Raw genomic sequence first — 14,053 nt, 5'->3', positions numbered from 1 at the left:
AACATTTGAAAAGGACATGACATGTTAATGCTCTGTGAAAGAAAAAGTTAACATTCCTAATTTTTTAAAAATTTTTCTTGAACTATATTAGGGATATTTGTATAAAAACAGGAGCTGTGTTCATCAGCTGTTTATGTCCCACTTCAATCACAATCTTCAGTAAGAGTCAGATTCAGACAGTCTGCTGAGCAGCAGACAGGACTCTTTTCTTTTGGACAGAGAAGGGTTTCAGAAGCTTCCCCCAATACTGCCTAAGACAGGCAGAGTTAATGCTCTGGCACACGCACACATTCCTTAAGAGGCTGCAGAAGGAATTATTTTTGAGAGTCAATTTGCATAGCCACTCCAGCCAAAACACTTTATTGCCATGTGGATATCTACAAATTCATATTATTGCCTTAAGTGATCGTGCATATAAATACTGTTAAGGCAATTGTGATAATCAAAGAAGGAATTATAATGCCACATGGATCAAGTAAAAAAACCTCCTGCTTTTATGCATATATCTTTAGTAAACCAACGCAAACACACACTCTCCATCCCCACTCTGTGCATAACAAATTATGACTGTGGGATTTAAAACCACTACAGAGTTATTTCTATAAGACATCCTCTGGTCTTAAAGGAAATCCTTTTTCATCCACATACAATGAAGGAAGTAAACCCAAGGGGATTTAAAAGCTATAACCAGTAATTCAAAGGTTTTTGTCTGGCCAACCTGCATCTAATACCATGGTTTTAAACTGCATTGTCTATAGAGAACAGTATGAAACACTGAAATTTTGTAACAGGTACCTTTGTAATTAGAGGCCTTAGCACCAAACTTTTGCTACTGCAATATATTGTTTCCAGCAATGTATCTTTTTGAGGGATGAAGGGATATACAGAGGCATGTATATTTTAGCCTAAGTGTTCTGTGAACTATCCTTCTGGATTCCCAAAATCAGGTTTAGAGTTAGTTCACAAGGCAACAAACCCAAAATATGTATTATTCATTTATCAGATACCTCTTCCTAACCACCTACAAAAATTCAATTAAACATTTCATCTACAATAGCTAGAAGGCAGTTAATTTCCTTACAAATAAAATCTGTATCTATAGTAATTTCTCAAAAAAAGTTTAAGTATTTGGCATGTAGATCAAGTCTAGCTGACAGAATTCAACAGCTCACTGTGCATATCAAGGCAAGTATGTTTTCACAACACCTAACATAACAGGGCCATCAGGTGCTGTTACTACTAAATTACACTGTAGTAAGGATTTTTGTGCACATCATGCCTATTTAAAATATATTTAGCCAGGGCAATATCATTTTCCAGTTTAACACCCCAAAATAACCCTTAAGAATGTTTACAGCATCCAACAAAAAAAAATTAAACTGTTTCCTGGTTTAAAAAAAAAGTACTGCAGTCACTGAAACCGGAAATGAGTAAATAAAGTTTTAATTCAATATCGATCAGCATTTTGAATCTGAGATCCGAAGCAAGAATTAATAAAGTACAGACAAGATGTTAAGAATCAAATAAAGAACAATCTTCCATACCAGTTCAATTAGTAAGTTCACAAGAGTAGCTTGAATCCTTACATTTGATTTTATTTACAATAGATGTGTTAGCCTGTAATCTGATTTAAGTTTATTACAGAATTGCTTTTAAAAACATTGGCTTATTTGTGGTTATAGTACTGCAACTATTTTCTATGGACAAATAAAATAGGTATATTGTTGAAACAATTTCAATTCTATTACACAGAAACATTTACCGAAGCCCCCACAATTGATGCAAGTTGGTGCTTTTTAAATAGCAACTATTACAGTTTGGAATTTCAGACACGAATCCCTCTGCAATGACTGAGGAAGAGACACTTGCCAAAACTTCCTTTCAAAATCTATTTCAATAATGTCATTTAAAATTAATTTTAACAATGGAAAATAAGAGAAAAGGCATACTACTGCAAACATGTTACTGTGTTATTTCACAAACTGTCTCCCAGGCAAGCTGTATTAGGAATGCTCCCTCAATATGACAGGTGACGAGCAGAGATTATTCCATCACTTTCCAACAGGAGCCCAGGGTCCCTTGGAATAAGGAAAAATAAACACCGTAAAATGTGCCAAAAGGAAAGTCCAGGAACCCTGAAGAGAAGAGAACTTTTAAGCAAGTTTGACTGGCAGTTACTCAGAGGATGCAAACCAGTTCCAAGTGAGCACAGCAACTTTGAAAACAATCCTGTGATAAGTGCATCTCTACTGTTAGTTATCTTCTAGCTCCTTCCTTCTCACCCCCAAAGATTTGTATTATTTAACAGGAAACTTTCAAGTATGGTTAGGTAATTCTACTCCCATGACTACTGCAGGAGCAGAATTAGGCCCAATGCGCCAATAGACCAGAAACAGCCATTCATTGTTTGGCTGAAAAATCTAAAGAGCAATCTCCAAAGCCCAATTTGGACTCAAAGTTCATCTCAGTGTCTGGTTTCAGTACTGCTATCAACTCCTGAAAATATGCTAGTTGCTTTCAACTCAAAATAAAAAAATTGAGACTTTAAATATGAAGCATGCTCAAGAGTAAGTATCAACACAGGCAACTGCTTCAGCATAAATACTTAAGAGTCACTCAGACTTGAGAAGGATTTGTTAATAAAAAGAATAGCATGGTATTCGACAGCTGGCAAAATGGCTCTAAAAGCATAACTGAACAAGAGAGTCACATTTATAGGAACAGGTTGAGTCCTGGGTGTGGCAGATGTGCGCATTTTATTAACGTTAGATGGAAGCCTTCCCATAATTAGCTGATTTTGATCCTCTAAGAAATAAAATATCCCCATATATGCCATAAGATTCAGATTTCTGTGTTTTCCAACAAAAACTTTGAATAAACTAAGCACTTTAAGACAAAATGGTTCCTCTCAAATTTTGTAGAATCTTGCTAAAAGTAACAAGCCTGTGGCAGAACTGGGAACAGAATCCAAGTCTTAAATAATAGACTGATTCCTTGCATGCAATTTGATTAGAGTCTCTAACTACATCCACTGTAAAAAGTCAGCAATGTTAACCAAAATTTGAAAGTGCACTGAAATCTACCAGAGAAGCAAAACCCTAAATAAGTGCAAAGCATTATTAACCACCACATTTTTTGATTGAGTAACTAAAGGCCAGAAAAATGAATTCTCTTGTATAGGGAGCACAGCAGCCTCAGCAGGTTCCACAGCCAGACACAATGTCCTGCATCTGCTAATTCGACAGAATCTCTTTTTAAATTAAATCTTAATTTTTTAAGTAGTAAGATGGAGATAAGATGTGCAGGTTAACTACATAACCTACCACATAAGGACTGAAAAAGATGCATCTCCCCAGGAGGCCCTAAAGCAGGAGCAGGCAAAAGGCCCTCTGCAGGCCCCATGGATCTGGCCCCCAGCCACCCTGCTACTGCCCCACCCTCAAGTGAATCAGGGCTTGGGGGTGAGGGAACACGCAAAGTCTCCTCACCACCACAAGAGCGCGCAGCAGCTAGAGACACATTCCAGCTATTTTAAAATATCTGCATGTACCTGTGGCAAGGAGAAGCTTTACACGCTTCCTGCCCCCGGCCAATCAGGGCTTGGGGGCAGGGAGCATGCGAAGTATCTTATGACCTGTCTCCGCCCTGCCAGGGGCATGCAGCAGCTAGAGACAAGCCAGCTGTTTTAAAACTGCCACCGTGTGTGACTCTAGCCATCTCGCACTCTTGCAGGGGCAAGGAAACTTCGCACGCTCCCCTGCTCCAGGTCCCGATTGGCTTGGGGGTGGGGGAACAGCAGGGTGACCAGAGGCCCTATTCACTGGTTTGGTGGGTTGGATTTGGCTTGCAGAGGGCCCTTTGCCCACCCATGTGCTAGAGACACATGCCAGCTGTTTTAAAACCGCTGGTGTTTCTTTCTAGACACCACACACTCTTGTGGGAGCGAGGAAACTGCATGCGCCCCCGCCCCCAGACAGTGATAGGCCTGGGGTCAAGGAGAGCCAGCGAGGTCTCCTTCCACTAGATGCCTAGAGGAAACCACCAGCTGTTTCAAAACAGCTGGTGTTTCTCTCTAGGGAGGGGAGAGGGAAGACTTCTCGTGCTTTCCTTCCAAGGCCAATCAGAGGGAGCACAAGTAGTCTCCGAGCCCCACCCAGGGCCACTTCAGAAATTTTAGAAATTATTGCCCACCACTGCCCTAAAGCCATAGTGTCCAACACGCTAGCCACATGTGGCTATTTGGGCAGTTGAATGTGGCCAGTTTGCTATAGCAGTACCCGCTATAATGGCTACTGCTTCAGAACTGGTTGGACATAATGGCACTAAAGTATCTCTCAGTTATATACTTTATGATCAACTAAAGTGAGAAGGGAACTATTTCAACAACGTCTAGCCAGAGGTACCATAATCTGGAATGTTGAGAAAAGTAGGACTGACTATGCAGAGTATTTAAAAGGTGCATGGTTACATGTTTGGGGGGGGCAGAGGGGTCCTCCATGCAATGCCCCTGTCCACAAGAATCTCTGCATTAACTGCAGTTCCTGGCCAATAGGAGCTGCAGAATCTGCACTCAGGGCAAGGGCAACATTAAGAGAGTCCTCCTCAGTCCCCCAGGGGCTGCAGGAACGGGAGCAGCAGCACAGAGGAGCCAGGGAAAGTAGGAAGCTTGCCTTAGCTCTGCTGCGCTGCCCAACTTTTCACCTGCAGGGGCACTGGGAAGGAGGAGGAGCAATAGATCAGTAATATCTGCAGACCCCCAGTATGAAAAAAGCTGTACTCAGATAGATGTATAAAGTGGCTCCTTTTCAAAGTTTTAAATGTTTATGTCCTTTGCCAGCCCCTTGATATATCACAAGATTCTCCACAAGCAGATTTTCTCACTAATGTTGGGTAGCCTCACTGGATTTAAAATCCATGAACAGTAGTTAGATACCACAGTGCTAAAGGTTTTATAAATGCTTATTAAGCAGATATGTTTTGAACTATCACATGAGAGACTGTTTTAAAGGTCAACAATCAGATTTGCAATGGATATAATCTGAAAAATAGATAAATGCTTATTAGTAAAGCTGACAAAAGAAAGCCAGAGAATATACACAAAGGCTCCAATAACCAATTATTTTAGTAAGGATATTGGGGTAATGCTGTGCATAAGCAGTACATCTTCACTAAGGCTACGCCTAGACTACATCCCTTTTTCGGAAAAGGGATGTAAATTAGACATATCGCAATTGCTACTGAAGTGGGGATTTAAATAAGGGAAATAAGGGATAAGGGATCTTTCAGAAAAGGCTTTATTTTCCACAAGATCAGCATCTAGACTGGCGCTTTCCTCCGGCAAAGCTCCGTGCTGGAAAAAGCGGCAGCCATTTTTATGCTAATGAAGTGCAGGAGAATTAAATCCCTGCTTCAGTAGCAATTGCGATGCGTCTAATTTACATCCCTTTTCCGAAAAAGGGATGTAGTCTAGACATAGCTTAACAGATTCCCTACTCCTGTACAGCAAATTTGAAGTCACTAGGGTAATATGAATACTGGTTTCCAGCATTTAATGTATTTTGGTCCATGCCCATTACGCTTCACATGCAAGTATAGATCACCCAAGATGCAAAAAAGTCCCATGCAAACTAGGGATGTTAAATATCAACTAACTGAATAATTAGTTAACCTTGAACTCTTATCCGTTCCTCAACTATTCTGTAGTCCCCAGGGGCAGGGCTGGCAGCCAGCATGCTCTGTCCTCACTCCCAAGGAGCCCCCTGCCACTCCAAACTACTGCCTCTGTATCAGAGGCAGCAGCTGGGCTGCCAGGCGGGAGCTGGTCCATGAGGGAAACTAGTTTAAAAACCAGGTCCCCTCACAGACTAGCTTCCTGTTACTCTGTGGTGTTGTGTCTGATACAGAGGCAGCAGCCCCTGTTCGGGGGCTGCCTGCCCGCCTCCTAATACATTTTAAATGCAGAGCTACTGAAGCAGCGGTAGGTCCTGGATTCGGTACAAGCCAAGACTGAGTTGAGCTGAGCTGCTGGCCAGCCTGCTAAAAAAATTTACTGGCAGGGGGGAAAGAAATGCTTGTAATTTATAGCATTAACTGATAATCTTTTGCATGTAGGTTAATCAACTGCACTATTACATGCCCGATGCAAACAGCACCAGAAACTTCCAAAAAAACCCAGTGAAACGTCATTTGAATAACCCACACATACTTACCCATCACACTTAAAAAAAACACACACAAAAAGTGAAGTTGATTGAGTCACAAAAGTAACATTAACACTGCATTTAGAAATGCATATTTTGTCAAGTCACCACTAATTAAACTATGACCCAAACATGAATGCTATTCTTTCAAGTACATAGAGATAGGTTTACCATAGTATACTTCATTCTATATGCAAGAATTACTTTACCTAATTTTTTTCTTAAGTAACTGTATCCTTTAAATGGAAATATCAATGACCAAAGTCTATAAAAACTGTACACCTAAAAACTTATCAGAACACAATTCTGGCCCCTGAAGTATGGACTTCATTACACTTGATGGGGTATTGTTTACACTTGAGCAGTTAATTTCCTTGCTTTTGTTCCAAGTTTCTCATGATTAAAAAGTCACTTACCCAGAAGCCTAGTGCAATTTGTGAAACAACATTTTCCTTTTTTTATATTAAAAAAGCAATGCTATGGTCAAGTTTTATAACACACTTTTCAAATAGCAACACATTTAAATATATTTTTACCTCTAATGTTCTACAGAACAGAAAAAAGTGAGGCTTAGAGTAAGACTCCTACAGCATTAATCATTTTTAAACCACTGCTACAGTTTCAAATTCAAAATACAGTTTTATTGACTTACAAAAATGTTCAGGAGTCCATTATTAGTAAATAAACATAACTTGTACCCTGAGAAAAATAGTCATGTATAGGGTAGCTTTTATAATTCAGTGTTTTTGGGTACAGAGAAGTGAGATGATAAAAAGAACATAGCTATTCTGTTACTGGGATGAAATAAAGTTCAAGTTCTTTGCATTGCAGGAAACTGTAGAATACGTTCTGCTTCGCACAAAAAGTGGTTCATACATATGAAAGCATACTGCTCTTTCTGCGGTGTTAAAATATTGGCTATATCAAGTGAAAGTACTGCATCTTCTTTGCAGCAGAGTCCAAAATCCTTATGTAGGAAAAGTGTTTTCTAGTTCAACATCAGGAAGATTTCATTAGCTTTGACAGTTGTGTTGACTGAACTGTGACTTAAGTTTGAATTTAATCACTATTCTCATACATCTCATCCTTGTTAACTACACAGTCTCTGCAGCCAGAAGCTTTCCCCTTAAAATAGCTGCTCTTAAGCAAACTGGGAATGAGTCTCCTGTTTGGTACCATTGTTTGGACTGAACGAGGAAAATCATCCCTCTACTTAAAAAAAAGCTGAAAGTCAGAACGTGACACACATATATGGCTGAATGCCACTCTTTGAAAAGAAGATTCCCCCTTCTCTATCTGGCTACATTTGTGAAACATTACAGTTTTACTTGGAAAGAATGTGGTCACTTCCCAATTGAACAGCAGCTAATCTAGCTAGATCACAAGTCTGTGTAAGTGTATACTGACCCTCTAACACCACGTTTCTCAAACTGTGGGTCCTGACCCCCCGGGGGGTTGCGAGCAACTTAGAGGGCTCACAGTATCACAGTTTGAGAACCCCTGCTCTAATACATTGCTGAAGCCCCAAAATATACACTGATTTTATCTAGTAAGTACACAAACATGGTCCAAACTCGTTAAAATTATTGGATACCTACACTAAAGTTGTAATAATCAGCATGTTTTTATTATTAATGTTAACAATGAAATTGCAATGAATTTTGAGACATGAATCAAGTATCTCCCTGTTAATTCCCCCACTCCACTCACTTATCTTCAAGCTTCTGGTAAAGACGCTAGATAGGACTCAGTTTAAATGCAAGTATAAATAGAAGAACTGAATCATTCACTCTAGATGTGTGCGTAGCCGATTCATGTGTAGCAACACTTATGGACCAAAAAGGAACAAAGAACCTACAAAATAGCTATTGTTTTAAGAAATGCTGTTTGCTAGGTGTTAAGTATTTTTGCTTTTCAATGACCTAGTACAAACAACAGTGTCTACCAATGGGATTAATCACAGTACTTTCTGCTAAGCAAACTGTTCATTTGTTTTAGAAGTGTGAGATAAATTGCACAACTAAGCACAAGTAAATGTATAGTTTGTCAGTAGTCAATTTAGAGAACAAGTTGCTGCAAAATTCAGATGCAGAATTAAATTAGATCATCACTAGTGTTTCAAATGTTCAGAGCAAGACCCTCTGATGGAAAAGTCTGTTGTCCAAAATAGTGTGCAGCAATCCATGAACACATCTGTTTAGAAACAATTTCTTGCCACACACAGATGATGTGAGTGATGAACTGCTGCCATTTCTGATTTTAGGATAGAGCAACTCCCCCTTTCCCCCAAGTCCCCACCTCCACCCCCACAAAAAAAACTGGTAAGAATTTGATTACACAGTTCTGAAACATGGGTCTTATGTTCTCAGCTGAAGTAATTCCTTTCCTCCTGCCAGTCACTGATTTGAAAGAGAGATTCAAGTGACCCTCCTGAAGTCCTAACGTTTCCCCAAAACCTGAGCACTATGCTGGTTTAATTTATAACAAATTCCTCATGTTTATGGTTTTGACATCAAAACTGAGTAAACAAACTGGATCTGCATTAACAGTCTTGGAATCCCAGGCCAGATATTGGTGACAATTGTGAAATTTCCTAGCACAAACCCAAATAGTTTAAAATGTCCATTGTTAAACCACCACAATGTTGTATTAGTGATCATGTGGATAGGAGTCATCCAGATGTGGTAGTGATGACAGTGGTACAGGATACAAAGAAAAAAACAGTCAGATAAAAAAGAAAAGGAGAAAAAACTAGACTTGAAGAAAGCTGCAAAGGAAGGAAAAAAGGGCTCAGCTACAGAAGATATGAACTGCAGAAAGGAAAAAAAGCTAAAGGAAAACAGTTGAGTCCTACAAAAATAATGTAAGTAAGACTTTCTGAAGGAGAGAGGTATCAGGGAAAAAGAAAAGATGGCAGAGTAAAGCACGTAAGAACCATCAAATATTTAAGCCAATGCCTTATTGTGGCAGGGGGGGAAGAAAGAGTGGAGGGAGAGAAGTTTACTCTAACAGATGAAATGGAATAGCAGTGTTTCTTACCTGTTAACAAAAGCTTTAAAAAAGTTAAGAAAACAAAATGATTTGTATTCTCTGTAGCTCCTTGTCCATTACAGGATATCCTGGCAACAGCAAAATCTTTCAATTTACAATATTAGCAGATTAGCAGGACTGAATTAAGTTAAGATGCAGCCAATTTCTTCCTATAAGAAAAAAACAAGATATTTATCATTTCATAATGTTAACAGTTTTCAATTAAACAGCTCAAATTGCAGCAACAACATGAAGATGCTGAGTTCCAAGCTACTGGGCACTGAAAATACGAAGGAAGAAATGAAGGTACAAGACTTGTTTGGAAGAAACTGTAATTGAACCTGTTTAAATAGATGATCTTTTGGATGATTCTAGAACAAAGCTGTTATGGCTGTCTGTAGTCGGTTCAATGCCCTTTTCTCTTTCATCACCTGTTCTGAATGAGGGTATTCATAGTGTTGTAGATATATGAAACTATCTTGAACACTTTTGATCCTCCTGAAGACTTTTTAGGATTCTGCTTTTTCTCTTCAAAAAGTAAAAATCTGATTGTGTTTGAGGATCTCATTTGACTAAATTTATACTCACCTGCCTGCATTCCCTCAGATTTAGGGAACAGAGCAACACTTTATCCTAGATTTGTAATGGTCTTGTAATCATCTTGCACGATTATGGCTGATTCAGAATGTATTATACCAAGTGTTGATCTATGCCAGAGGTTCTCAAACTTTTTGGGCTCCAGAGCCCTTTATATGCGTAAAAATTTATGTGGAGCCCCAGCGGTCTACTGGTTATAGGTGTTGTACCTATCAATGTTTCCAATTTGTCAACCTCGTGGAGCCCCTGGAGATGTCTTATGGAGCCCTGGGGCTCCGCGGAACACAGTTTGAGAAACACTGATCTATGCAAACTTTTATAAAAATAAAAGATGCATATTAAAAGATTTAGTTATTTTGGTAGAAGTTTGCATTGGCACTTCAAAATACATTAAAAGTGGATAGTTAATTCAGCTAAGGCCCGACAAATAAATTTTAGCCACTTTATGAAGTAACAGTGGCCACACAGATTTGCACTGAACAAAACACATGTTTTAAACAGAATTAGTTACATTGATGTAAACTAGTGAGAGTGATCAGTCCTTAGAAATGGAAGAGTTCTTAGTTTGCCACTCAAAGGAATACAGAGACAGAGGCACCCACAGTTAGTCTTAGAACAAGGGTCACCTGCTTATGCCTCAGTGACAAATGGAAAATGTCTTACCAATAATTTCCTTTGTTAAGCAACATCATCCATAATTCTTATCTGGGCTGTTTTCCCCCTCTCTGCAGCTCCTGTAGGAAGATCAGCATTTTTGGAGCCACATGGTCTGGCCATGTCCTCTCAGCTCCTGCTTGCTTTCAGGTGAGTTATTCTCAAGCTATAAACACTTGCTTCTCATTAATAAGTTGTCTAAAGATAAAGTATTGTACATTACATCAAGAAAGATGGTCTTATGGTAACAATTTCACTTAATACCTGAGCCTTTAGTCACGAGACCTACAGGGATGGGTAACATTGTGGGAGACTGCTAACAGAAAGGAAATCAGTAAGTAATGTTCCATTCTGTAGCCAGCATCTCCCAGAGTTCTTAACCTCTGAGAGTTAGTAAGGAGATGAAAAGATAATTGCAGGAAAAGACTGGAAAGGAAAGAAAACAAAAACAGCTTCCCTCCCCAAAGGTAAAATAAATTTCATTACACTACATGTACCTGCCTTCCAAAAAAATACCGCTGCAGAGCATAGAAAGCCCACCTTGTACTGCCTTACAAAATAGCAGCATTTGGCCAGGTCAACATTTTCAGATTAGGTACTTAGCACTTCCTGCCCAGGAGGTCCCCAAGGAATCACACACTGTGCGCCCTGATTCACTCAGGAACCAGAAACTCCAAAGCCTGATTTTCTTTCATGCTATGTTCGGGGTAAATTTTCAGAGCCTTTTGACAACTTAGGTGTGCCACCTTTCCTCAGTGGACTGTTGTGGCTTTAGACAGAATTAAGGTAGATTGGAGGAAAGAAGTGTCCACCTTCTGGATAAAATTATTTTAAACTTTCCGATCATCACTTGGCCCTTATGAAACACATTAAAGATATCTGCATAGAGCATTGTTGCCAGCCCTGCCACTCACCTGGAGCACGTGATGGCCATTAAATAGCAAGTTTGGGTGGACAAAAACACAGGCATCTCATGCGCAATGGTGCTGGGTTGAACATTTTTGTTGAAGCCCTATCATAGAAAATCCAAGATGAAAAGAAGTCCTGGATTTCTAGGATTTGCTTTGTGTTCCTGTCCACAAATCTTGGACCAGATAAAGGAACATGCTTTCAAGGCAGATACCCTGAGAAGGAAGATGCGTTCTAATGACTGAAGAGCAGACCCAATAAACTGCACTTCCCTTTTGACAGCCAAGTTATTAGTTGCAGCCAATTCATGTACAGGTGAAACAGAAGACCTTATGAGATGCCATGAATATCTGATAGCTATAGTGGCAGTAACAACTTCAACTTTTAAGTCCAAAAACTAGGATCTCCTGAGGCAAAGTAGTGTTAAAGTCATCTCTAGTTTTATTTTCTGGACCACCTTCATAATAGGAAGAATGGGAAAAACCCCACACTTGTGCCCACCTGAGATAAGAAATCTGTTCACATGGATCTGGAGTCCACTTACTTTGTGCAGTACTTTGGTCTCTATGTAGTTCTATGGTTTGAAATAGGTCAGATGAGGATAAGCCAAACAATTGGGCAATTCACTTAAAGACTTCTTGAGTCTGGCACCTCTCGGTATTGTTCACCTTGTGCCTACTGAGCCCTTCCACCTGGTTCAAGTCTCCCTTTATGTGAAGGAGAACATCCACTGTATGATTTCCACTACTTCACTGTGTAGTGATGGGGTTCTTGTTCCCTCTTCGTTTTGTACATATGTGACCATGGTCATGTTATTTCACTGCATTAGGATATGGTTTTGCAGTGCCAGCCCGACTGACCTTGTTTCTAGGTTTCTGCTGTGGATCCTTTTCTCTAGGTTACAGAGATGACTTGAGCTGTGTGGGACCCAATGTGTGCTCTCCATAGCCCTACAGGAAGGTGTCCATTGTGAGGATCATAGGTTCTGGAATGTATATGAGCGTGCCCTTGAGGAAAACAGCCCTGGCTAACCATGATTTTAAGGCATTGATCACCCAGGCCAGAATCCTCACTTAGCTTTCACACATTCCAAAGAGTAGTCCCATACCTTTAGGATGAAGCCTCAAAAGTACTTGACATACAGTTACATCCGTGGAGCAATCTGTATGCATGAAACTAGGTGGTCTAGCAGTTCAAGGATCAGTGCAATAGTGAGGCTCCTGCAGATCCAAAATGACAAGAAGAGACCTTGAATCTTCAGTAACATCTCTAGAGATGGATTTAGCCAAACAACTGAGGGAGTCTATGTCCACTTCAAAGAATTATTTGGGTGGAATGAATCAAGGACATTTTTTGTTGATGTTGACAATAAACCAATGCACCTACAGAAAACTCAAGATTAGAGAGACAGCTCTATGCACCACTGCTGGGGATCCAGATGTCATCAGAAAGCAGTAACGGTGAAGCCCATGTGACTTGAGCCTTGGTATTATCATAAATAAATATCTTTGTAAAGACCAACAGATGTATTGGACCATAAGCTTTCATGGGCAAAGACCCACCTCGTCAGATGCATGTAGTGGAAATTTCCAGAGGCAGGTATAAATATGCAGGCAAGAATCAGGCTAGAGATAATCAGGGAGGATGAGGCCCACTTCTAGCAGCTGATCTGGAGGTGTGAACACCAAGAGAGAAGAAACTGCTTTTGAAATTGGCTAGCCATTCAGAGTCTTTGTTTAATCCTGAGCTGATGGTGTCAAATTTGCAGATGAACTGCAGCTCAGCAGTTTCTCTCTGAAGTCTGGTCCTGAATTTTTTTTTTTTTTGGCCGCAGGATGGCTACCTTTAAATCTGCTATTGTGTGTCCAGGGAGACTGAAGTGTTCTCCTACAGGTTTTTGTATATTGCCATTCCTAATATCTGATGTGTGTCCATTTATTCTTTTGCATAGGGAGTGTTCAGTTTGGCCAATGTATATAGCAGAGGAGCACTGCTGGCACATGATGGCGTATATTACATTGGTAGATGTGCAGGTGAATAAGCCAGTGATGGTGTGGCTGATCTGGTTAAGTCCTGTGATGGTGTTGCTGGTGTAGATATGTGGGCAGCAGTGGCATCGAGGTTTGTTGCAGGGATTGTTTCCTAAGTTAGAATTACTGTGATGCGGTGTATAGCTGCTGGTGAGAATATGCTTCAGGTTGGCAGGTTGTCTGTGGGCGAGGACTGGCCTGCCTCCCAAGGCCTGTGAAAGTGAGGGATCGTTATCCAGGATGGGTTGTAGATCACCGATGATGCATTGGAGAGGTTTTAGCTGAGGACTGTAGGTAATGGCCAGTGGTGTTCTGTTGGTTTCTTTTTTGGGCTTGTCCCACAGCAGGAGGCTTCTAGGTACACAGCTGGCTCTGTTGATCTGTTTCTTTACTTCCTTGTGTGGATATTGTAGTTTCAAGAATGCTAGTTGAAGATTTGTAGGTGTTGGTCTCTGTCTGAGGGGTTGGAGCAAATGCAGTTGTACCTCAGTGCTTGGCTGTAGACAATGGATCGTGTGGTGTGTCCAGGATGGAAGCTGGAGGCATGAAGGTAGGCATAGCGGTTGGTAGGTTTTGGGTATAGGGTGGTGTTTATGTGACCGTCACTTATTTGTACGATGGTGTCCAAGAGGT

At 40.3% G+C, this 14,053-nt stretch overlaps 1 protein-coding gene across 10 annotated transcripts in view; it reads right to left on the bottom strand.

Annotated features, from left to right (window-relative positions):
* PPP6R3 (protein phosphatase 6 regulatory subunit 3) overlaps positions 1-14,053 on the bottom strand; it is a 144,853-nt gene that overhangs the window by 99,014 nt on the left and 31,786 nt on the right. For 6 of the 10 annotated variants that reach the window (XM_075928320.2, XM_075928328.2, XM_075928330.2 and 3 more), the window contains 2 exons: positions 9,240-9,400; positions 1,950-2,078 (listed from right to left, as the gene is read on the bottom strand). The exons of 1 other annotated variant lie outside the window; for it this stretch is intronic. In XM_075928320.2, coding sequence (XP_075784435.1) covers positions 1,950-1,961 — 12 coding nt within the window. In that variant the 5' untranslated portion in view covers positions 1,962-2,078; positions 9,240-9,400. Of the gene's footprint in view, positions 1-1,949; positions 2,079-9,239; positions 9,401-10,490; positions 10,680-14,053 lie in introns of all 10 variants that reach the window. 3 more of the 10 variants (XM_075928324.2, XM_075928323.2, XM_075928327.2) reach the window with 3 other exon arrangements.

Source organism: Pelodiscus sinensis, chromosome 5 (genome assembly GCF_052426305.1).
Source record: "Pelodiscus sinensis isolate ZL-2025 chromosome 5, ASM5242630v1, whole genome shotgun sequence".
NCBI classification, from domain to species: domain Eukaryota; kingdom Metazoa; phylum Chordata; order Testudines; family Trionychidae; genus Pelodiscus; species Pelodiscus sinensis.
Note: the sequence above shows the minus strand (reverse complement) of the source record. Positions and strands in the feature narration are given on the sequence as shown.